At 40.5% G+C, this 26,728-nt stretch overlaps 1 protein-coding gene across 2 annotated transcripts in view; it reads right to left on the bottom strand.

The window, feature by feature from the left end:
* Samd12 (sterile alpha motif domain containing 12) overlaps nucleotides 1-26,728 on the bottom strand; it is a 373,220-nt gene that overhangs the window by 153,544 nt on the left and 192,948 nt on the right. The window contains exons 4-5 of one of the 2 annotated variants that reach the window (XM_076835984.2): nucleotides 13,092-13,232; nucleotides 11,986-12,072 (exon numbers count right to left, since the gene is read on the bottom strand). In XM_076835984.2, coding sequence (XP_076692099.1) covers nucleotides 12,068-12,072; nucleotides 13,092-13,232 — 146 coding nt within the window. In that variant the 3' untranslated portion in view covers nucleotides 11,986-12,067. Of the gene's footprint in view, nucleotides 1-11,985; nucleotides 12,073-13,091; nucleotides 13,233-26,728 lie in introns of those variants that run through there. The other variant, XM_076835983.2, reaches the window with a different exon arrangement.

Below are 26,728 nucleotides of genomic sequence, written 5' to 3' on the forward strand. Positions count from 1 at the left end.
GGACATCTCTGCTTATGTCTGTCATTCCTCAGATCTTCTGTGCTATAACTTTATATATATATGTCTTTTTCACTTGGCTTTCAGGGCAAAAACTGCCATCATTGAATCATCTCTAATATATAGCCTAGAGTATGCTTATACTGGGGTTTAAATATAGGGGCTACATCCCTAGACATTTTTATTTTATTTTTGAGGCAGGGTCTCACTAAATTGCCGAGCTGAGTCTGGCCTTGAACTTGCCCGAGTAGCTGAGATTACAAACATTTGTCCCCACACCTGGCTCTCAATAAATTTTTTTAGAAAATAAATTGTTGAATGCCTGTATATTGTTACTATAACAGATGAACAAAATGAAAATTGGAGACTAAAACTGCAGGGTTTATTTCAGAGAAAGATAGAAAACTTTGCTCTTGTTTGGGTCATGAGGCTGGACAATGGTGGTATAATCGCTGAGTCCTCTCAGTGTGGGCTAAGCCCACTGTGCCTCCTGAAACTGGAATGTGGAGGCCGATGTGAGGAGAGGCTTGCACAGCCACATCATGTCCATGTCAGACACCGAGAACTGTTAGTCGAAGAAAAAGACTGGAGAAATTTGGTAATATGCAATACAAGGAACAGGAATCCTAAAGTCACATAGATGACATATTTCTGTTTTCTTCTCAGAAGAGCTGGAACAGCTCAATGTATCTCTGAGAGTGGCTTTGATTTACTCTACTCTAGTCCACGTGACATTATCCTAATACAACTGACTCTCTGAAAAGCTCATAGGACATTTGGCCAGACTGCAGGGTCCAGGCTTACCCCGAAGAAAGAAACCAACATCAGCGGTAGAAAACCCATAATATACCTGTCTTCAGTGTAACATCAGTCCTTTGAGATCCTTCACGTCTATAATCAAATCTCAAAGTCAAAGTTACATAACAAACCCCATGACCATCCTAAATTGTCCACACGAGACATTAAATAATATTGTTTCTTCTGGAACATTTAAACACAAGGGTCACTGGTAAAGAATTTTGAGGTTGGTGGATCTGCAGAAACAGAAACACTTGGAGTCTTTGGGATTTTCCCCCAAAGTCATTCATTACCATAAAAAGAATGATATAATGATATAAAACAATGAGCAACAATGAAGAGAATTCCTGATAGAACAAATCCAAATTAGAATAACACATGAATACTTCTTTCATGTATTGGGGGAATACAACAGGCAAATATTTTTCTACCATGAAGACTGCAACAGGTCTTACTTCAAACAAAACACACTCTTGAATGAACAGGCCATAATGGGTTCCCAAAATAAAATAAGAGTGGATGCTAACCGGGGAACACATGACACAACTGTAGACCCTTCCCACAAACTGGCATGATTTTTCATAGTTCCTTAAAGAAGTTTGTGTTCAGACCTCTCTATGTAAAGTTCACACCAGGAAGAATTTCTCTGGTGGCTTGTGGATTTGATAAAATTAGAAATACTCCTCAGCACAGAATCTGCATAAAAGGATACAAAAGTTTTAAAGTGTGTCAAGGGAACTCCGGGGAAGCAGCACTTTGGGGAAGTGCTAGTGTGCTGGAGGACACGGGGAAGGTACACACGGTAAGCAGACCATAATCAAATCATACTGAAGTAATGGAAGACCCCAATCACAGAAGAAAAATCTGCACCAAATCCTATAAGATCGCTCATCTTTATCTACCATGAGCTGCTGAGCAATTAACTGGGCTGCAAGGGGAAAAAGTTCACTTGACAGTCACTTGACAGTGTCACCCAGGAGAACACTAAGGATTGAAAAAAATTAGGGAAAACAACTCAAAGCAGGGGCAAGTGATTTCTATATTTCAGTTCTTGCCATTGTCTTTACTGGCCAACTCAATACAAAAAGATCACAAGGAAGTAAAGGAGACTCTGAGACAGAAAAAATAAAAGAACTTCTGGTTAACCGTTGTTCGTGGAGAAAGATGATCCAAAATGGCTTTGTAAGTACTCTTTGCTTTCTTATTACAAATCCATACAAAGATTGATATTGTATTCACTGCAATGAGAAGCTTAACTGGAAAATGAAATAGAGTTAGAAAATCAGATAAAAGTATGACAATGAAACTTAAATCAGTCAAATCACACAAAGGATTCACTTTCTGCAGAGCACTGTGCTAGGAGCTAGGCGTACAAAGAAAAATCAGAGCAGCATGGGGGTTATCCCTGGTCTACTGGGGAGACAGGGACACTTCACCACCATGTCTCCACGCAAGCTCCTCCTCCTGCCTCAAGCCAGCCTTTGTGCACCTGCCAAATCTCTTATCCTTCAAGAGCCAGATCATGTGTCATACCTTTGGCGAGTCTTTCTCATCCCACCGATTCCCTGGGGAGGCTAAGTTCTAGTTCTCTGCCATCAACAGATATAGACAGCTCCATAAAGGTACCCACCACCTTATTCTCAATGCTAGATGAGGTGCTTCTTTTTGTCTCTAGAACCTTCTATAGAGCCCACAGTGCATGGGTCAAGGAGCAAATAGGCGTGGTGTGATGAACATGTCACTGTATGAACAAAGTACTCAGCAATGCAGAGGGGGAAATGATTGGTTCTGCCTGAAAGATGAGGTGAAACTTGTCAGAAGAGGTGACATTTCCTCAAGATGAGGTTCTTCATGAGTTTTATTATGCCACAACCATACAAATCCTATGAAACAGATCCCACTCCTAACTTTACAGTGACCCCAAAATTAACACGTCTATGAAATGTCTGGAATGGCTTTAACAGGGGTTGCTAAGACATACAAATTTTATTCTGCAGGCAATTGTAAGACACTGAATGTTTTAAGGTTAGAAGTAATGTTGCCAGAAATCTATGATATTAATTATGGCAACAGAAGTGGGAAGTTAATTGAAGGATAACTGAAGGGGCAGAGCAGACATGAGAGATCAAATGATAACTAGGAGGGAAGGAAGGACAAATTCACATGGTAACAAGGGAGGTGGGAGCCAGGGAGAGGCTGGCAACCCATGTCACAAGCAGAGCTTGGGGTCTGTTCACTGATTTCCACGTGAGTTCTGAGGAAATGGAGCAACCGATGGCCACTGTGAGCCTTCTGCGTCAGCTTCAGGGGTGGCGTGATGGAAACATTAATCTTGAGAGGAAATGCAGGGGGAAGAACAGAGAGGGAACATGGTGGAAAAGACAATGGGATTATACTGAGAAATTCTAAATTTGATAAGTCAGAAGAATACTCAGAGGTTCACATTTTCTAGGGAAAGTAAAATAAACCTGAAGCTTCAGGGAGGTCTAAGAAGTAAATTTGAGAGCCACTATGAATTAGGGGATGACTAATGGAGTGGGTGAGAGTTTCTGGAAGAGTACTAAGTGAGAAGAATGAAGGACACCCATCTCTAGTCGGTATGAACAGAAAAACATTCAGGGAGTGGTAGAGGAAAACAGCCATTAGAAAGGGAAGAGGAGAACCAGGAGAGTCACTATGATTACCCCATAAATGAAAGCAGGTGATCAGGGGTCATCTGGGTTATCTGACCATAAAGCAGAGATGTTGAGTGTGCTGGGAACCTACGTGAACATCATATTTGAACACCGGTGCCACAACTAAGTAAAAGACACTGAAGAGCTATAAATCGAGATAGTGTAATTTGATATATACTAGAAAACAAGGCCATCAGATATCATATGCCTAAAAGGGAATCTGATGCTCATATTTTCTGTTACTGGTGTAGGGCAAATTAACAGATTTTCTTCCTAAGACAAGAGACACAAGGAAGGATTCCTCACTGACAACTGGGGAAAGCCATATAGTCCTGCCTGGTACATAGAAAACTGGGAAAATTTTTTATTGAATATGTGAGTTAACAGTGTACATGTTTGGCCTTGATCTTACTACAGATGGTTTACAAGTGACTCTCAGGAAATTAGGGGGTTCTTAAGATAGTAGTGGCTCCAGGAAGCAGTTGGTGGGACTTCGACACAGATGCAGTGAGTTTTCAGAAAACCTTCCAACATTTTTTTAATGTAGGATGGCCAATCTCCAACCCCATTATTCTGCTTTTATTATGTTAAGAACACTGACCTGGCAGTTTCTTATGAGGCAAAGCATATTTATGATACAAATCAGTAATTTCACTTCTACATACTTCCCCAATCAAATGGAAACCAATGTTTATACAAAAACCTTTATGTGAATGCTTATGGTAGCTTTATTGTGTGCTACAAAACTGCAAACGACCCAAATGTCCCTCAACTGGAAAATGGATAAACAAACTGTGGTCAGGCATCCAATGGAACACAAATGAACAGCACTGCACACCAGTGTCCTTCAGTCTCAGTGCTTGTTTAAGGAAAGGAGCCAGACTCTATCATTTCAATTATATTCCACTCTGCAAAAGGCAAAACCCCAGGGACAGAATGGATCAGTAGTTGCGCGGGTGAGATGGGGGAAGACTGGTTGGGACCAAGAGGGGTGACGGCAAAGGAACACTGAGTGAATGTTTTATTGAGCAATGGAATCTACGTATCTTGAGCATAATGGTGGTTATACAACCATGGGCATTTGCCAGTGCTTGCAGAACTATACACTAAAAATGACGAATTTCTCTATATGTAAATTATACGCTAATAAAAATAACGAGAGAAAAAAAACACTTGAGTGGGAATTAAGAGAACTGAGATTTAGTTTGAGTTATGCCACCAACTAGCTATGTAACCTGAGGGAATCTTCTAATCCCCTCCGAGTCTTGGTGTTCCCATCTGCAAAACATGATCAGACAATTTCTCAAGAGTTGATTGCTCTATTCTACAAAGACTCCCTCCTTGAAGCAAGGTGGTGGACCAGATGGCCCATTTCAGTTCAGATGGCCCACTTCAGTAGCTGAAGTATCACTGCGGAAGTGACTGGACTAAAATACCCATTCTGCACACAGTTCTGAAAAGTCTTCTTAGATTAGAATGCAGTGTTTCTAATTTTTGTCATTCCAAAAGATGGAACTATGGGAAAGTCCATCTGGTCCCACAATTCCCAACTAAATTTTGACACATATATTTGGACAATGTAGAAAAAGTCCTCTGGGAAACACTAACATTTAATGAGCCAAAACTGGCCCTGGTAAACAATCAGGCTCTGCTTTTTACATTTTGCAGGCACTAATTATAAAGGCAGTTGAAGATGGCAGTGTTTACTATCATCATCTGCCTTATCTTTCAGTTGGGACACTGCTTTTCATTGAATGTACCCAAATCTCACACCTGAGAAATTTTTACACTATTCATTATTTATAGCTAAGAAAGCCACTGAAAGAGACATCCCAGGAATGGGTTCATACTATAGCACCCCTTGAATTGAGGGAAAAACTTATAATTTAAAGGGAAAATACCAAGAATAAAAACAATAATTTTCATTACAATGTCAAAAGCTCAGAGTTTAACCTTATAAAGCATAGGTCCATCAATTGTGGCTTAGTAAATTTTTTAATTGTGGTAAAAACCATGGAACATTAAATTTAGCATCTTAGCAATTTTTAAGGCTACAGTTCAGTATTGATAAGTATACTGAAACTATTGTGCAACAAATCTCTGTAACATTTTTCCCCTTGCAAAACTGAAACTCTATATTTGTAAACACTTCTTCCTTCCTCCAGTCCTTGGCTGTCACTCTATAATTCTGACTACTTTAGACATTTCATATGAGCAGTGGAATCATACATTATTTGTCCTTTTGTGACTGGATTATTTCATTTAGCATTATATCCTTCAGGTTCATCCATGGGGCAACCATTGACCAGATTTCCTTCTTTTAAAGTGCTGAATATTATTCCATTGACTGTATATATAATACTTACTTTATTCATTTATTGATAAACACTTGGGTTGCTTCCATTCTTGGTTATTGTGAATAATGCTGTAGTAGACATGGGTGTACAAATATTTCTTCAGGATCTTGCTTTAAATTCTTCTGGATATATACCACAAAGTAAGACTAATGGATCATATGGTGATTCTCTTTAAAATTTTCTGAGGAAACTCCATATTGTTTTCCTTAATAGTTACACAATTTTACATTCCTACTAATAGTGCACAAGGGTTCAATTTTTCTATATTCTTTTCATTTTTGCTATACTGGGATAGAACATAGGGCCTTGCATGGGTTGGACAAGTGTTTTACCACAGAGATACATATACCCCTAGCCCTTTTTATTTTACTCTGAGACAGAATCTCACCATGTTGCCCAGTTGGCCTTGAACTCGTGACTCCTCTGTCTTTGGCCTCCTGAGTATCTGAGATTACAGGTGTGCACTACCATACCCAGCTCAATTTCTCTATATTCTGGCCAACATTTGTTATTTTCTTTTTTAAAAATTTTTAAAATTTGTTTTAATTAGTTATACATAACAGTAGAATGCACTTATATATTTTGATACATCATACATAGATGGGATATAATTTCTTATTTTTCTGAGTATTCATATTGTAGAATCACATTGGTCATACAGTCACATACATACATAAAGTAATAATGTCTGTTTCATTCATTCTACTATCTTTTCTTTTGCTAGTGTTCTAATAGGTATGAAGTGATATCTCATTGTGGTTTTCTTTTGCATTTATCTAATGATTAGTGGTGAACATTTTTTTTCTGATGGTGGATGGCCATCTGTGTACCTTCATTGAAGAATTATCAGTTCAAGTGTTTGCCTGTTTATAAATTGATTATTTTTATTGTTGCTGAGTTGTAGATATTAATCCCTTACCAGATATATGACTTAAAACATTTTCTCCTATTCTATACGTAGCCTATTCATTCTAATGGTAATTTCCTTTTATGTGTATCAGTAATTATTTTTGTAAATAAAGTTTTACTGGAACATAGCTATACTCAATTCTTTTAAGTATTTTCTATGGTTGCTTTAGCACAGTGCAGCAGGTACATCAGACACTATATAGAAACTGCAAAGATACTGTCTGATCCTTTATAAAGCTATGTTTTCCAACATCTGGAATAGTTCATATGTCATGAACTGTGGTATATGATTTCTACATAAAATCTCACTGAATCAGCACTCTGAGATGAGCATTCTTACCTCATTTGAAAGATCAGAGGCAGAGAAGTATGATGGATAAAAACTTACTGGGGAGTTGGACCTGTATCAGGCTTTTTAGCATTTGTCTGATTTTAGATATATTACTTAGGTTCTTGGTCCTCACCTTTCCCTATATGTGCGCTGGGGCTAACAAATAGCAGCGGTCATGGTAAGAAAAAAGGCAGGAATTGATGTGACAGCTAATGCATGCTTGTAGATAATGAATAGTTAATACATACTAGATATATGAAAAACAGCATTCAGTTTCCCTAGGGAGTTTTTCTTCCTAGAAATATGTCTATTATTAAAACGTTAAGAATGTCCTTCATATCCTTGATTATAAAATGACTTGGAGGATCCTAAAATAATTGTTCACCACTGCTGTGTGTTATATAAAGCACCTTTCCCCCAATTTCTCATGAATCAAGCAGAAGGAAAGTGTAATAATGATTTTCCAACTTCATACTCTGTTTCCCAAGAGACAACTAGAGGTATCCTGACCCCGCTGAGTTTCCAGCAGGGATGTGCAATCAAGCAAGACTATCAGATCGACACCTGGCTGTTCTGTGGACAGGACACAGAGGACCAAAGGCTATTAGAGGAGAAAATCACCTTGCAGGCACCAGAGGGACAGCATGAAAGCAAGGCCAAACATCGATTATGTTACTTGCAAATGTCAAGTAATTGTGGCAACCTTGTGAATAAGAGCCAGGTGTGAGAGGCCAGGATTTCAGCTGAAGGACAGTTCCAGCTTCACACGGTGAGTTGTTTCAGGAGCCTTTGTCATGATTCATTGATAGTGATTATGAGCGGATGTACTATGCTTCTGCTACACAGAAGTTTTTAAATGCCTTACAATTTTTGTCTTCTGTCAGTATCCAGCAGGACAAGACCAAGAAAAAGGAGGGTAGAGAATTCATGTTCCCTGTGCTCAGGTAGCCCACAGTGGCTAGGTGGAGCTCTTCCGCTCCATTTGTGAGCATCTTGGCTGCAGTCCTGGGGCTCCTAGCCAACTGTGTGAAAACACTGGTGCAGAATCAGAAGCTCAAGAAGACTTTTATACCAGCAACCAAACATGGGAGAGGTAGGCTTAATTATTATATAATTTTTCCTAGAAACATGCAGAATAAGCTTTCATATGCAAGTATTTAATTCAGAGGTTGCATACAAACAGATGCAACTGTGTGTGTGTGTGTGTGTGTGTGTGTGTGTGTATGTGTGTTTAGTTTCTACAGCTAAAAGTGTGAGAGAAAATCTGTGGAGTGCATTCAGTTGTTTTATTTTGGAATTGATTTTCACATTTGTGGCAGGCTCTTTTAAATGTCTCTAGCGGGGTGGGATTTCATACTCTGAGTGTGGAATTACTCTTTGGAAATAGCAATAGAATAATTAGCTCCAAATTTTAGAAATAAGATGGGTACTAATGCACGAGGAAACAGTGGGTCAAAGACAAAACTTAGAAAAACACAAATAATCCCTCTAAAAATGAGCAAAGGATTTGTGATCTTTTTTCCTGAAGAAAATATAAAAATGACTGATAGATGCATGAGAAGCCATCAGAAAAATGCAAATCAGAACCACAATGAGACATCACTTCACACATAGGAGCATGGCTTTAAGATAATAAGGAGCTCTGGCGAGTAGCTGGGAACCTGATACACTCAGACACTACAGGTAGAAATGGGAAGTGGTGAAACTCTTCTGGCTTTTGTTATGTTTGGAGTTGCCATATAAGCCAGAAGTTCCATTCCTAGGATAGGCCCAAGAGAAACGAAAACAGGTGTTTACACCAAAACCAGCACATAAAGCAGAATTAGTGATCATAGTCAAAATTCAGAAATAATCTAAAAGCCTTTAGCAGATGGATAAATAAAATATGGTATAGTCATACAATGAAATAGAAAGAAGTTAAATACTGACATATGCTTACATCATGGGTGAAACTTAAGAATATTACCTCGGGTAAAAGCTAATCGTAAGAGACCTTATGCTAGATGACTTAATTCCAAGGAAATGTTCAGAACAGGAGAATAGAAGAACATTAGTTCTTTCCAGGAGCTGGTGGCTAGGGATGCTGGAAGGAAATCAGGAATGACTGCTGATGGCATGAGACTTCTTCCCAGGCTGATGAAAATGCTTTAAAATTTATGACAACAATAGTTATCTCTGTGAATATACTAAAAATCACTGAATTGTACACTTTACATGGGTAAATTATATGCTATAGGAATATATCTCAATAAAGATGCTAAAAATAAGACTGGCTGGAATTTGTGAGTTTGATTTAATTATCTGATTTCTACTGTTAGCTAAGTATCTTCTTTACTATCACCCTACTCTGAATGATTTATACATTTTGCTTCTTTGATTCTCTTACTATCTCCTATTGGTTGGGCAGACTGATTGATCTCCATTTCAGAAATTAGGAAACTGGAACACAGGGTGATTAAGTAGTTTCCCTGAAGTAACACAACAGTGAGTATTGGGCCAGGATTGAAAATTCAGGCCTATCTGGTGTTAATATTCACATCTTCTTCTTTTTTTTAATTTTGAAAAACTTTTATTCTTTTGAATAGTGCAGTTTCTATTAATTTCTAGGGGAGTGTTCTGAATTTCCTTACACAAACAGAGCCCATACAGATATTTCTACATTATCATTTCTTCCTCTTTGGCAGAGGTAGTACGCTATACATGTTGTTCTGCACACTGCCTTCTTCATTTCTCAGGACATCCCAGAAGTCCTTCCATACTGGTATGCTTCATTCTTGTGTTTACGGCTTTAGAGGATTCCAGTGCCTAAATGAGGCACCATAATTTAATTAACTGTTCTCCGTTGATGGCTACTTAAGTTCTCTCCAAGATCCTGTGTTTTGAAACTACCTTCAAAGGCAGAAGGGAACTCACAAGAAATTCAGTCATTTTAAAAATAAAACCCTTTACTCAAAAGTGGACTACTTTTATCAAACATGTTGGTTGGTTAAAAAAACAAACAACAACAAAAACAACAACAACAAAAACAACTGTTAAATTCCAGTGTATTGGACTGATGTTATGTATCTCCCAAAGTCACAGGCTGAAGTCCTAATTCCCAAGGTCGTGGTGGGGCCTTTTAGGACCTGAGGGTAGGGCCTTCATGAATGGAATTAGTGCCCTTCTTAAGGCAGCTCCAAAAGAGATATTCTCTGCTTTTACCACTCAAGGATACACTGAAAGGGAGGTCTGTGTTCAAGCAGGCCCTCCCCAGACACTGAATCTGTCAGGACCCCGATTCTGGACTTCCCAGCCTCCAAAAATGTCAAAAATAAGTTCTTCTTGTTTACAACCTACTCAGTTTGTGGCATTTTATTTCAGCAGCCTGAATGAATCAGATAATCAACACCAACAAAAATTAATTGCATTATGCCAGAGTTACAGCCCCATGTGAGCCATGAAAATGTATTCCATTTCTATAAACAGGAGAGGCCCAGGGATTTCCAAAAACTAAACAGCATTCAGTTGTTCTGAAATCTTTGTACCTATTTAGCATATTGTTTCTGCTGATTAATATGTGTGGAAATGAAGAATCAGACATTCCTACTGAATCACGGATCACCCGTATGGTGACTCTCCATATGATACCTATGTTAAACCAATCAGATTCCTTGAATGGAATGGAATTCCAATTCTTATTTTAGCAAAACGAGACACTGAATATTTTAAGGCTTCCCGGCTGTCTTTAGAACTTCTATTAGCAGTTTTTAAAACAACTTGTCAATTTTATTTCCCTTTTTCCTCTTGTAAAGAAACTATCACGTTAATAAGGCAATGGATTTTCTAATGGATGCCTACCTTAAATGAATTTGAGCATTTATAGGTAAAGGAGAAGCAATAAGAAAGGTAAGATGAGTGCAGACAGGTTATCCAGGACCAGAGACCAGAGGTCTCTTCTAAGGTGAATGGGAGGCAAGAACACCAGTGAGGAGCTTTTCAAAGGGAAAGAAAGTGACAATTGAATTGAAAAGGCAGGACAAGAACATATATTGAGCTTGAGTATCGGCTTGGGGAAAATCTTATGGTACACATCAGGGTGATGAAGACTGTGGAAATGGATTTTGCAAAGTGAGTGCAGTGCAGATGGACAGGAGTGACAACTATTCCAGGTGTCAAGGCCACAGTGGATGAGCAGTGAGTGTGGGTCTCATTCATGGGAAACAAAAGAGCCCAGAAGCTCAGATACTAACTAGAACCTGGACAGAAATATGCTGTGCCGAAAGCTTAAGAAAAAGTGTGTTTCCTATTATAACCATCATGTGGATTTGCAGTGGGAGATTTGGAAAATAGAAGAACATAAAAAGAACAATTAAAAATCACGCGCAATCCTACCACCCAGTGAGAACCATGATTAAAATATTGGCACACTGAATTGCATTCTTTTCTTTATGTACATTTAGGAAAAAAAAAATATATATATATACATATATATATGTATATGTATATATATACACTTCTATACATATATATTTCTATCTGCAAAACTGGGCTCATATTATCATATTATAAATAAATTTTATACACAACCCCCCATTTCATGAGTAGTTTCCCATGTCATGTGTTCTGCCAGGATATAGTTTTAATGACAGCATTATGTGTCTCCTATAAATTTGAGCAAAATCATTAGATTATTTCCATACTGCTGAAATTCTAGGTTGTTTCTAATTTTTTTCCATCTTATAAATAGCACTGTGATGGACTTTCTTGTCATAAATCTTTATTTATTTCCTAAGAGAAACTTAAAAGTATATCAGTATGTCACATTCAAAATTCATTCACTCAGCGGACCAGTCAGTACCTATAACTTCACCACTGGAAGCCTCTTGGGACAAGATTCAAAAAAACGCATATCAAATAAACAATGCTTTTTCCATATCACTCGCAGTCTATATTTATCCTTCTGGAGCAGTGGTCTTTCAGGCAGTACATTATTTCCTCCAGGCAAATGGACTATTACTGGGTTAATCTAAATGCAATAACAAGAAACTTGGCTGACCCAGATTTCTCCAATAGAAGTGTGCAAGCAATTACAACATTCTGCAGATTGAAGAATACTCAAGACTCTCAAAAACACATATTTTATCAATCCTTTCATTTAAAATGATGCACAATTGAGCATTAAAAGAAAAAAAGGTTAGAGTCAATGTAGGATGAGAGCAACCACATCTTAAGTAGATACATATTTACACATAGTGTGACTTAAGGTTTTCTTGTAACTTTAGCTTTTTTCCTCTGTCACTTCTATAGTCATAGGGCTTTTAAGTACTCTAAAACATGTTGAAGTTATTAATGATCCCTATTAAGAATTATATGGTCTTAATAGTCTAGTCATAAATTCTTTACAGCTTATATTTTAAAATTATTCTATTTTCAAGACACTAAAGTAGGGTTCTCATGATCTCTAGAGTACGTGTGTGTATAAATTCATTTACATAGGGACATTCAATTAAAATATTTTTTCTCCAACTGGCCAATAAAAAATAAAGTAAAACAAAACACAATAAACCCCCCACCTGTACCACTATTCACATTAAATATGAAATCACTCAAATTCCAAAGGCTTCTCAGAATTACCAGTCAGATGAAGATATCTAGGGCTCCATGGTATAGTTGTGCAGCGTGCACACTGTACATCTGTTGAGGACACAATTGAACCCTGATCTATGTGACTGGTGTCTGGAGTTGTGCAGTATGCAATCTATAATAGCTATATGTGAAGACCTTGAGGTTAGTTCTAATAGTTCTGTTTGCTTATCCATTACTTATTCATGCATCTTTTCCTCTAGAGAGCTATGAAAAATAAAAGTTTTGAGGGAGGGAATTGGGTCTTTAAATCTATGTAGTTTTTTTTTCTTTTAATTTTAAATGAAGGAAATTCTGCAAAGAAACAATACCAAATTCTCCCTGGCTCCCCTCTGTTACTATGAAAAGACTCTCTGTCTTCCATCTCCCCTTCCAGCCATCCAGTAGGAAGCAGTGATGTACCTTGTGTGAGTAACTGCAGGTTTCGGACTTCTTCTCGCACCTTCAGCTGGAGCACCTGTTGCAAGATGTGCTGCCGGAGGTTCTCCTGGGCTATCCCCATACGCTCAAGCTTTTTGTCCGTGAGTCTCAGCAGAGCTCGCCCTGAAGGGTTAAGAAATGAAGAACAACAGATGAGCAATTCACTGGAGAAGAATTCTGTCTTGGTCCTAGTTGATCCACACATAGAAGTTTCCAACCATACATTCACTGCAGAACAGAGGGCCCTCCATAGTCCTTGTTGACAAGAATGGGCAATTGGGATGAAGAAAATCCATGTGTGTAAGAAAACCCTAATTTGTATCTAACATATTCCAACTCACCTAAACGCTGAGTCAGATAAAATAGAAAATTTTTAACCTGGATATTTGGGTCACGGATGCAGGTTTCCATAGAAACAAAGCTCTTCATTGAGGGACAGGTTCTCAGGGGGCCACAGGAGCCCAAGGCGCCAACAGCCCAGATACAGAACTGGATGCTCTAACTGGTTCTGTAGAAACCCAGCAACACTGAGCCCAAGACACAATCTTGTCTCTATGAAGCATGCATTTAGAGTCAGTTTTGAATCTTCAGGGCTTCCACTCTGGCTGCTCCTCTGGCACAGGACTGGAGTCCATCTCCAGCTGCTGGGGCTTTGCCTTAATCTCAGCCACTGGCCCGGGGTGAGGGTTCCAGCAGGTTCAAGGGCAGGAGGAGCTGGGGAAGCTCAACAAAGCAAGATAGCAAGCCTGGGGTAGAGCCCTCAGTATCTACACCCTGGGCCCGGGTGGCCAGCATGGCCTCCTTGGATGCTGCCTTGCCCCCAGAGGTCTACCTGCTTCCCCTGTACCATGATTTCTATTAAATCCTCAAGTTCTCCCCAGCTGGGCTTGCCCTGAAATAAGCACTTCCACTTTGAAGGTTTACTATAAGGAATAAAGGGAATGATGGCTGTTAACTGCCCATGGCTCCACCCTCTAGTCTCTCCTGACATCCTTAGGCGTTACAACTGCAGATCTTGTCTCATTTCCATGACTGAAGGAGAGTCAGAGTCAACTACATGTGATCCATGGTAAGTTTGCGGGTATATTATTACATACTCCAGAAACGAAATGTTCTACCACAGTTAAAAAAAAAGACCACCAAGCAGATGGTGAAGTTAATGGACATTTTCATCAAAGGAACAGGAAAGCCCCTGTGGCCTGTGAGTGAGAGAACCCATGGGGCACAGTCTGTGCAGCCTGCTCTTTTTGCTCCCTTCCCTTTAGCCCTTGTAAAATGCACCAGTCAGGATAAGTTAGCTTACATGGTACAATAACAAACAACCCCCAAAACATCAGTCAGTACAACAAAGTGACTCTCAGCTTGTTCAGCATGTTGACTGCAAGACCACCCGCCTCTAACCCGGCTGTTTAGAGAACCAGAGGGAGAAACTAAGGCACTAGACGATCCCATTGATGACACACTCAGCCCAGAGTCATCTCTGGCCGGAACTGATCACAGGAACCTTCCCACTCACAGGGCTGCACCTTTCACTTCCAACATGTTCCCAGAAGTGAGGGGGTGGTGTAGGAATATTGGTCAGGAATATTGGATGGGAACTTTTACGTCAGGTTTTGTGTCACTGTGACCAAAATACCCGACAAGAACCACTTAGAAGAGGGAAAGTTTATTTGAGGCTCATAGTTTCGAGGTCTCAGGTCATAGATGGCTGACTCCATTGCTGTGTGCCCGAGGTAAGAAAGGACATCATGGGGGAAGGGCCAGTGGAGGAAAGCTGCTCAGCTCACTGCAAGGTCAAGAATCAGAGAGGGGGGTGGGGTGAAGGGGTCACGGGGAAGAGGCATCCTTCCAGGGCAGATCCCAGTGACCTTCCTCTTCCAGCCATGGCCCACCTGCCTATGGTTACCACCCGGTCAACCCACTCAAACTAGGATGGACTGATCAGGTTATGGCTCTTCCAATCTAATAATTTCAAGAGCTCTTGGGGTCATCTCATACCTAAAGCATAACAGGAAGCAGTGGCAGAACTGTACCATTACAGATGTAGCCCTGGAGCAGTTCCTGCAAGGAAGTGAGCTCCGAAGTGGGCATGTTGGCAGGGGTGTCTGAGGCTTCAACAGAATCTGTATCTGACTCAAGGACCCAAGGCAGCTAGCTGTACCTCAGGCTGGCTACCGAGGGGATTAAGGTAGTCATAAGAAATCAGGGAAAGGACAAAAGCAGACTCCAGGGCTTCCACTGCCTTCTGGGATGGGTGAAATGAGGGACCTTGGGATGTTCACAGTCTAATCTCTATGGATTTGGCATTTTCCACAACAAAAGGGGCTTTGCACCCTTGATTAAGGTAAGGACCCTGAGATGGGAGATACTCGGCATGATCCAGGGCAGGGTCCACCCAGTCTACCTACAGGACTCCTCTAAGCAGAAGAGGGGGATGGTAGAGCGAGAAGGAGAAAGACGTGGCAAAGCAAGCAGAAGTCAGAGGGAACTGGCCACGAGCCCAGGAGCTGAGGCAGCGGCTAGAGGTTGGAAAAGACAAGGAAACGGCCTCTCTCCTGCCTGCTCTGGGTATGCAGCACTACCAACACCTAGCTTTGAGCCCCAGGGGACCCATTGTAGACGCGTGACTTCACTACTGTAAGATAATAAATTTGTGTCACTTTAAGCCTCTAAGTTTGTGATAATTTGTTACAGCAGCAATTGGCCTTGTGACTGGAATTTACACGTTCTTAAGAAGTCAAACAGATGGCTTTAGATTTCCCTTGCTTTCACAGTTTCTGGGTCGTGGCCATAATCAAAAGCAGCAAGCAGAGGCCTGCCAAGGAAGGGAGAGCCGACTCCCAGCTCCAGGACGGGAATGGCTTCTGTGTTCCACCCACTGTTAGACCCTGGTCCTCAAGTCTCACCTGAAAAATAGTGAGTGGGACTTGGCTATCAGTTACGTGGATAATTGGAGGAGTCCAAATAGCAGAGATCTGGCGTGCTGTAAACTTATAGATACTGCATGATACACTACCCGAAATTCAGATGATCTAAATCCCTCCTAACACCAAAAGGTAGACCACTTCGTGGTTTCCAAAATCATGACAATCTTCAGCAAGAGCTGCTGGGGCTCTGCTCAGACCCTGGGCAGCTGCAGTCTGGAGAGGACACTGGCCCATGATTAGAGCATAATGTTACTAAGTGGTATCAGGGCTTTATTCCAATGCACTCAGCTCAACTGTCCCTTGTTTGATGAACCCTCTTGTCTCAGCCTTCCTATAAATATATCTGATTGCTCGAAGTATGGGCACGTGATACTAGCAGAACAGTGATTTAATCCATCAGGCTTGAATATATGAATTAACAAAACTATCAATTATAAAAGTCTGGGTGTTTTCTGACTGTGTGATACAATCATACTTAGTAAAAAAAAGTTTTATACATGATACATGTAGCTGTTCAAATTGTTTCATCCAAATCCTGATACTACAGATCTCAATGTTTTTATTTCCATTTGGTAAGAAAGGGAAATTAAGAAATTCAAGAATTTTTAAAGCATGAAAGGTTTCCATAATTCTTCCCACTATTTCTTTAGTTGTGCTTGATCTTCCTTGATGGAAAAAATAAAAGGCTTAGACTTCAGGAAGAGAGATGAAGGTTAGAATGTTCAGCATTTCCTGACAAAACAACATCTAGAACACCTTGGATCTTATAAGAAAATCTGATTCATTTCCTTGGATGGTTTCATTCAAGTTGATGGTTCTGGGAAATCCCTGCAATAATTAAATCATTTCCAGGAGCAAAATGTCCCACCAGTTTTCTATCTCGCCCCTCCTGCTGACTACAAAATGAAAAAGTGTCCAAATATACGTGGTTCTGCTTTTAATGCAGGGAAATAACAATTAGTAAATCAATAAATTACATCCTTTGTTTTTAAACATATAATGTTAATTTTCATTTATTATCAAAAAAATTCAGTATTTTGTTCAACAAGCATTATTTTGGCACTAATGATGTGGTGGATATAATGATGAAGTACTGGGTATGATGACGAACACAGAAGACAGGCAATCTTGAAGCCTTGAGGTTGACGAGGAAGGCAGTCCATGACACGTCTATGGGAATGTGTTGAATGCTGTGAAAAGGCAAATATGGCAGGTGCCCTATTTTGGGCACTAGGAAGCTGTCATTGAGTGAAGGACGTGTAGTCTAAGAAAAGGAAAAAGGAAGAAAGCATTTTTACAGCTTCAACAGTCCCAACACTCAACACAAGAATGTCTCGGACACCTTGTTCTGTAGTCAACTGCTCACATAGAGGAGGCTCAAGGAGTGAAAATCAACCCAGTCTCAGAACAGAAGTATCAACTGAGTTTCCTGATTATAGGTAATGGTTGGGTGGCCTAGACTTCCAGATTTTTCACAGAACCACACACTCTTGGGGTCGGGAGAATAATGAAGTCCTTATTACCGACCTTACTCCTCTTCTGTCAATCTTTCCTTTATCTAGTACTTACTGGGCACCATTACAAGCCTGGCATTATTATGGATGCTGGACATGTGTAGATGCATAGTGCTTTTGCCTCCTCAGAGCTCACTGTTCAGTGTGAAGAAGGCCATGCACAAAGAGACTGAGGCCCAGGCATTGATGTAGAGATGGAGACATGATGTAGGAAAGTAGTAGTAGCTGCTGTGAAGACAAGGCAGGAACAGGCACAGGAAAAACCCATTGGAAAGATGGGGGGCTGTCACAGTTTGGTGTCTCCTGAAGAGGAGACCAGTGGAACCAGAGAGAACAATGAAGGAACAGAAGTATCAATCAACTGGAGGGACGGCTAGCATCATGAAGGCAGAGCAGCCAAGATAAGAGAATGGTAAGGAAAATGGGCATAACAGAGGGCAGGGGCCAGACTACAGAGGGCTTTGTAGCCTAGGGAGGACTTGGGACTTTATTCTGAAGGTAGTTGGTTACAAGCAAAGGTAGCTTGGACATGACATCAGGCATTAAAGAATCCCTATGGGGCTGGGATTGTGGCTCAGCGGTAGAGCGCTCGCCTAGCATGGGCGGGACCTGGGTTTGATCCTCAGAACCACATAAAAATAAAGGTATGTGTTGTGTCCATCTACAAAAAAGATTCTCTCTCTTAAAAAAAAAAAAAAAAGAATCCCTGTGGTCACTATGTATGGAATGGATTGAGGGTTAGGGAGGGAAAATCAGGAACATGGAGAAGAGTCAACAAACTACCACATGGTCCAAACAGGAAGCTGTGGTGCCTTCAGACTGGGTGGAAAGGAAGAAGTAGTAAGAAGTAGAACTTTGAGCTATTTTTATGAATTTACAATGCCAGCAGTAGAGTCTGAGGATAGGCAGACTTCAGAGATGACTCAGGTCTTTGCTTTGATCCACCAATGGCTAGAGACACCATTTCTGAGCAGGAAATTGAGTCAGTGCTCTAGAGAGGATATGTTGGAGGGAGGAAATCATGGTCATGTTAACTGCTATTTTTTCTTTTGAGAGCACCTGGGAATCTGCAGAAGCAAAAATGCTAGAATTAAACAAAGGAGAACAATTAAAGTATTCTTTCTTCCCCTAGTGCTCTCATTCCTTCAATATGTTCCTCAAATTCCAGAGCTCTGAGTTGATGGGCGTAAGGCGAGCACAGGCTTAAAATGGCAGAATTTAGAGAAATAAGTATTTCTTACAGCCCAAGCTCTATACTGATTAGCCCCATTAGAAGCCTCCAATGCTAAAAATACTCCCTAAGAGTTCTAATGGAGGCTTGGGCCAGGGAATATTCAGTGAGAATATTCATCCAGCAGAAACATGGCTCTGGTACTGTGTTTGCATTCTTGGAAAATTAGAGTTTTGCTGCAATTTGAAGTTTGAGCATTTATATAAGGGCATTGTTGCCCACTAGAATACCGGCTCCAGAGGAGTAGGAGGATGGCTAATTTTCTATGCCAACTTGACTGGGCCATGAGGCACCAGATATTTAGGTATGTACTATTCTGGGTGTTTTATGAGGGTATTTTCTGATGAGATTAATATCTACATTGGAAGACTGGTTAAAGAAGAGTATCTTCCAGAATAGACTGCACTTTCTGGTCTTGGGACTCCCATGGGGACATCAGTTCTACAGATTCTGGACTTGCCATCCTCTACAATCACATGAGCAAGTCTCTTACAATTAACCTCTCTCCCTCTCTAAAAATATGCATGCATATACAAATACACAATGTATATCTCTTATTGGTTTTGTTTCTCTGGAGAACTGTACTATGGTAAGAAATATTTCCTGTTAGGTTTCCTATGTGGGTACACAGTAGTGCTCATAAATATTTATTGAACATATATACTTAATGCTACTAAAACAATGTAAAGGTGGTGTTGTTAACCCACATATGAATGATCTCCAGGTCATTAAGTTACTGTCTCTTCTGATGTAAGAGACCTGACTGGAAACTGATTGACAGGAAAAACAGCAACAAGAAGAAACTGGATATAGTAGAGGGAAGAGGTTGGTGGTGACCACAGTAGCACATACTAAGTCCAAGGAGCAGAGACCATGAGTGCTTTGCCTTCCCACAGGCTTAAACAATGACATGGGTTTGCTTCTGATTTTGAATGTATGCCATGTGAGGTTGAAAGCCCCTTGCTTAGCTGCTGAGCAGCAAGGACAGGTGAAGGATCATTGAATCACAGAGTAATTTATTAGTTTCCTTTGGTTTCCATAGCAACTAACTATAAACATGGGGCTTAAAACAGAAATTTAATCCTCAGAGATCTGGAAGCTAGAAGCTCAACATCATTTTCACTGGGCTGTCAGGGCCTTGAGTCCTCTGGAAGCTTAGGGGAAAATCCATTTTTTGATTTAGCAGCTGATGCTAGCCACCAGCATGCTTTTGCTAGTAGCTACATCACTCTAACTTCTGTTCAGTCTCATACCACCTTCCCTTGTGCATGTAAACTCTGTCTCTTACAATTAGATTTAGGTTCCACCTGCATAATCCAGGATAACCTTCCATACAGAGATTCTTAATTTAGTCACCTCTGCAAAGGCCCTTTGCCTTAAAAGGTAACATTACTGATTCTGAGGATTAGGATGGCTGCTTTTTGAGTGGTTATTAATCAGTCTGCTGCAACCTAAAAGGAGCCTTTGAAGCTTCTGAGTATGTTCCATATGAAGTGAGGCCTGGAACCTGTGAATGTAAAACTGCACAGAGGATGAGACAAAGACCACTCTAAGCTCCTTGTCTCTGACCTTCAAGTCCAATCTGGTCTCTGACATACTGCAGATGTCCTCCAGTTTTGGCTCAGAAACTCGAGACAGACTCCCTGTCATAGTTTTCCCAGACAAATGACTGCATGCTATATGACACAATTGGAAATGACAGGGTAGGTTGGAGGTAGCAGTATGGCTCCAGCCCCTATCCTACTTGGAAGTCTTGGTGCCACTACAAGTGGTTGGGAGCAGGGGTGCCAACCAGAAAACAGGCTGGATTACAAGGCTTCTTTTCTTCTAGAAGTTGGTATCACTGGACAGTTCCCCCAGTAAATGGCGCTTTGTTTTCTGAGTTAGCTCCAAACCTGCTCTCGGGTGATGGTCTGTGTCATGTACTAAGCAGATATCCCTGGCTCTACCGTAGCCCCAGCAACAGAGCAACAAGTGCTGAGCACACAACAGAGTCCCACACCCTAAACCTGTGCTTCTCCAATCATACCACTATTCCAAAATTGGAATTTTTTGAACAAAGAAAAATCTAGAAAGGTAAAATCACGAGATCATGGGGTTACAAGCAAAACCGTGTAGATTAATACTAAGGAAACCACAATTTGGGTCATAAGTTCTTTATATCTCAGATGTGGATGAAAATGACACTATTTCACTAGACTGTGAGGAGCAAATGGAATACATATATACACGTGCTCTCTGTGACTTGGAACCTCTATAATGGTGCAATTTGGGTGTAATGGTTCTTTGGCTGGCTGCTACCTCTTTATAGCCTCGTCCTCCTGCTCTACCTCCTCCTTCTCATAACAATGATAATAACAGCAAACATTTACTGAGCAGTTACTATGTGTTAAACACAGTCCTAAGAGCTCTATCTGGATTATCTCCTTTTTTTTAACAACTCTCCGAAGGTGATCTATTATCTATGACTGACAAAGAGCTATAAAGACAGGTAAAGGTCATATACCTAAGAAGCTGCAGATCTGGGATACAAATATAGCTGTAGATCATGCTGTCAACCACTTCTCTACCACCACCCGAGGAGTCCTCAGATGGACCTTATGTACTCCCCAAGTCCATTTCTGCCGTTCTCACACAGGAAGCCCCATTCAGGCAGGTGAGTCTGAGGCTCAGAGCAAGACCACCATCTCTGGGGACATAAAGGCAGACAGTGGGAACACTTGTACAGCATCTCATCACCTCAGTCTTCACTCAAATGAACACAGCTCTCAGGAACCTTTGACAGCAGTCACTGAACAGGCTGGTTCCGTTCCATTACTGCAGACTGTGTGTGTGTGCCTCGGACTGAACAGGTCCCTCTACTAGGAACTAGCAAGACAGAGATAAACAAGCTAATTCTCTTGCCAGAGACACAAGCACCAGTTCTTTGAGAGTCATGGGAGGGGCAATTAACAATTCAGTGGGGAACCTTGAACAAAAGACAGAAGTCAAGGTGTGCACGTTCAGGGCTCAGAACAGGCAAAGATAGGCTAGAACCAGAAAGGGCAAGGCCCCACAGAGCATGCACCACTGGGCAGGAAGCTAGTGTCAGGAAGTAGATGGTGCCAGGTCTCAGTGCCTCACAAACCAGACTTGGGCCTTGGGCTTTTCCCCTCTTCTCCTCCCACCACAGGGAGCGCATGTTCACAGTAGTGAAACACCCCATCATATCAGGAACACCCCAGGTGCCCAAGCTGCCTCCTTGCCCATTGATGCTAAAGAACCTCTCTTTTGTCTTTTGGGAGCTACTCTTCAGCTCCTTATGGGACTTTGAATAAATAAGAAAATAAAACAAAATAAAATAACAACTAGACCAAAGTACCTTGTATTTGTCAAGTACTGAACTATTTTCTTAATTATTATATTTATTTTTCTTCTAATTCCCTCCTGCCTCCCCCCATAATGGAAGCCCCACAAGTGGGGGCTTCACTGCTGTTTTCAAGTACCCTGATGTAGGCATGAAATAAATATTTGTTAAATTAACGCTGGGTGTATGACCCAGACAGAGTAAACGCAAGTTCTTGACGGGAGTTGCTATGGTTTCTAAGGGGAAAAAGTTCTCTTTTCTTCTTGGACTATGTCCCAAGGCACAATGCAACGCTACACATGCTGTTAGTGGTTGTCTTTGCTGCCATATAAAGAAAATTTGCTAGAGAATTAAGCCAAAGCAGAGGGGCGTGGGGAGCTCAGACAAGCAGAGAAAAAGTGAAGTGAGAGGAGGAAGGTGAGGGAGGAGGGAGAAAGATCCTCTGAATGCAGCTTTGCCAGAGGTCAGATACCCTGGGTGTCTCTGTTACCTAAATCAATATGTGGTTGGGGGACAGGGCTAAGTTGTGGAGGTCCTTTGTTCCACTTGCACTGGGAGAATCTTGAGCCACAGATTCTAGTTTTTGTGTTTTCAGTCAAATCACTGAACTGTCACTCCATCCCCATCTCAAGAAAGCCTGTCTGGTATAGGTGAGTAAGAGTGATAAGAATCTATAGTAATTTGATTTCAAAAATTAATCACTGGAAAATGCTGGTGTTTTAATTATTATTCCTTAGAAATTATTTGGACTGCACCTTCTGTTTGACCCCATACTTGTCTGTTGGACTCACTTGGAACTTGTCCTTATTTAGTTACCCCAGAGCTCACAGATTCAATGGCTCTGCTTCTCAGGTAACACAGCTGTGTGACAGGGTCTGCCCTGTGGGACCCCTGAGATAAGGTGGATCCTAGTGGACCAGAAAGTGAAGTATTTTTTCCCCAAAATTGGCCATTTTAACTCATCTTTGCTATGCAGAAACACAGCTACAATACAGATGAAGTGTTGCCACTTATGTTTTTAAGAATGAAAATCAAGAAGTTCATGAAATCTTCCCATTTAAAATTCACTGATTTTTGTTCTCTACACTGTGAGAGGCAAACAAATCCTGGGCTTGGGTCATATTTGGCTCATAATGTGCCACTTTCAGTCTCCGATTTTTTTTCCTCTTCCTTCCCCCAGATCCCTCCTGCTTTCAAGGACTGGAGTCTGGGCAGTCTTGCCCTGAAGCTTTTAACTGCCTATGGGCACAGAGGCCAAGCCCTCCCACTCCCGATGGACAGCTTACTCTAAATTAGCAGCCAGTTGCCAGGAAAGGTAGTTGTGTACTGGTTCTGCTGGTTCGAACTAGGCCTTGGTTTTTTATAACCTAAAGATAGGCTTCAAATCTGTCTTCCTAAACCCCTAGCCCAATGTCCAATGTCTGTGATTTCCCAAAGGTGACTACGAATCACCCAATCCCAGAGCTAGCAGGGACTCAAAGGTCAGCCAACCCATTACCTCATTTCCTGGCAAGAATGCGAGCAAAGCCTTCCAAGACCAATAAGTCTTCTCTCACTTCCAGCCCAGAGCACAGCCCAGTGCCAAGCCTGGTCACTTGCTTGGTTACAGTTAGAATCATCAGCAGCTAAATGAAGGTCCTTCTCTGGGCCAAGGAAGAGAAGGGTTAATGGAAATTTGCACAGTGGTTACTGTAAGTAATTTACCGTACTGATGGGAACTGTATATTGATTTTTTTTTTTCCAGTCTTGGGTAAAAAGACTGTTTTAGACAATCTACTTTTTTGGTTGACTATATTCAGGTGCTGATGATGTTAATAGAAGGAAATTGGAATACCATTAATTCCCTTCTGAAATATAAATTCAGAAAGAAATTTTATTATGGTGTTTTCAAATGGAGTAAAAATGTGACCTCGCATTATTTTTAGTGCTCCAAGAAGGAGAAATAAAACAGCTCCCCAACAGTCAATTAAAGGTTAAATATTTTTATGTTGTTTGTAGTATATGAAGTTAAAATTTTCCTCTAAAAATTGATTTTAAAAAGCCCTAAAATGTTATATTTGAGGATTCTGGGAAGAATTCATGAGAAGACTCAATAATTATTGCTCTTGTAACTCAGAGCTGATTTTTCAAGCAAAGAATTCTAGTACCAACCTAATGGAGACTAGAGCTGAAGATTTATGATATCATAAACAACCTTCAAGGCCTTTTCTGGTTTTGATGCGTAGACTAAATCTCTTGGTGTTTCTGCTTGTATCTGTCAGCATTTGTATGCATTGTTTTGGGACTCTTTGTCACTAGATGAGTCGTGTCACTTGTTGTGCTATCCACTGTGCATTTGGCATCTTTTAAAATTAATTAGCAAGAAGCACGAGAGGTATCTATTGACAAGCTGCCTCCTCCTCCTCAATATTCTGCTCATCGCCATAACAGCCAACACACACATAGCATTCGGATATGGAGAAGGAGAGACACTGGGCATGCTGGTTCTACACAGGAATTAATTAGAAACAGTACCCCCCAAATAATGCTTACAAATAAGTTTTAAACCAACTTCGATTTTCATTCCCTAATACCAAGGGGTTTGTTTTCCCTTAGAATTTTGAATGTTTACTACTATCAGGAATTCACAAGTGAGTATCACCCCAATTTCAGAGACATTCAGTAGAAGAAATAGAAAGTGTTCATGCAAGATGAGCAAGCAATAAATACTTAAAAAGTATCAAGGACCGCAAAGACCATGAGATTGATTAGGAAAATTTTGATGGAAATAAAAAGGTGTTGCGGGGTGGGGGTAGAGTTAAAAATCCAGGGCGAGTCCAGGGCTGAGTCACTGGTCATTAGCTACATCATCATTGTTGTGATCTTCAGGCTTCTGTTACTTCACTAGTAAAATGGGGATGATATGACACCTTCCCTCCTGCAGGAAGAAGAATGAAAGGTACTGCCTCCACGGCTGAACCATGGTAGGAGACCCAAATGGGCAGTGACCTGCCGGTGATACTGGGTAGCCTTTCTCAGGAGGTGAAAAGAAAAGGCCAATCCTATTTACACAGGAAATTTCAAAGTCATCAATGTGATATGCAAGTAGAGTTGAACTCTCCTGCTTGACTTCATCTACAACAGTCTCTCAGCATTATTAACTGAGAAACTGTTCTAGATGACCAGTTTATAGACCTTTTTTATAGTCCATTTTCATATAATGACACAAGCATGGAGTATATCTTATTCTAATTAGGACCCCATTCTTTTTATTATTTATTTATTTAAGTTTTTTTGGACCCCGTTCTTGTGGATGTAACCAATGGTGGGATACACTGTGGTGTACTCCTATATGTACACAGGAAAGTTATGTCAGATCCATTCTACTGTCTTTCCTTTTCTGATTCCCACCTCTCTTCTCTTAATTTCCCCTTTGTCTAATTCACTGAACTCTATATATTCTTCCCCCATTCCCTGCAATTGTGCATTGTGGGTTAGCTTCCACATATCAGAGAAAACATTGGATTTTTTAAAAATTTATTTCCCTTAGCATGATAGTCCCCAGATTCATCCATTTATTGGCAAATGCCATAAAGTCATTCTTCATTATGGCTAATGCTCCATTGTGGACGTATCACAATTTCTTTATCCATTCATCTGTTGATGGGCACCTAGGTTGGTTCCACAGCTTAGCTATTGTGAATTATGCTGCTATAAACATTGATGTGGATGTGTCCCTGAGTATGCTGACTTTAACTCCTTTGGATATATATTGAGGAGTGGGATAGCTAGGCCAAAATGTGGTTCCATTCTGGGTGTTTTAAGGAATCTCCATACTGCTTTCCAGAGTGGTTGCACCAATTTGTAGTCCCACCAACAGTGCATGAGTGTATCATTTTTCCCACATCCTCACCAATATTTATTGTTACTTTTATTCTTGGTAACTGGAGCTGGGTAATTCTTTGTTGTGGGGTTTTGTCTTGTGCATTGCAGGAGGTTTTACACTATCTCTGGCCTCTTATGAGAGATGTTCCTCCCATCGTGCCAATAAAAATGTCTTTAGATTTTTGGCCAGTGTCTGATAGCGAGTAAAGCTGTCCTGGTTTAGAACCATTGATTTAAATGTTTGCAAGTGATCTCAAAATGCTAATCCAAGAGGCCGACTAACCTTCAGAATTTGAAGTTTGTAGGACTCAGGTGTATGGGGAGGCAAAGGAATATCGAACTTACTTTTGAGAAAAGCATCTATTAGTCTACTATGTGTCAGGTCCTTTCTCATCTATTATCCCAGTTTAACCCACGACATTGCCTGGAACAAATTCTTCAAGCATTTTAAAGATGAACAACATGATGTTAATGGAGATAAAAAGCACACAAGTGGCCGAATAGGGATCCCAACTCAGTTCTACATATAATAACTTAAAAGCCTTTGACCTCAAAACATCTCAAATCACATAACAATAGCACTTCAAGTGAGATTAAATTTAAGGGGCCTTGTGAATTGTGCAATGAAAGGTGACTAAGTTTAATTATTGCTAGATGAATTAATGAATTAATATTGAACTTAGGCATTTTACAGCCAAATCAAAGTCAGAAGAGAAAATCGTACCAAAGGATTTCAC

This window comes from Callospermophilus lateralis, chromosome 16 (assembly GCF_048772815.1).
Source record: "Callospermophilus lateralis isolate mCalLat2 chromosome 16, mCalLat2.hap1, whole genome shotgun sequence".
Taxonomy (NCBI): Eukaryota; Metazoa; Chordata; class Mammalia; order Rodentia; family Sciuridae; genus Callospermophilus; species Callospermophilus lateralis.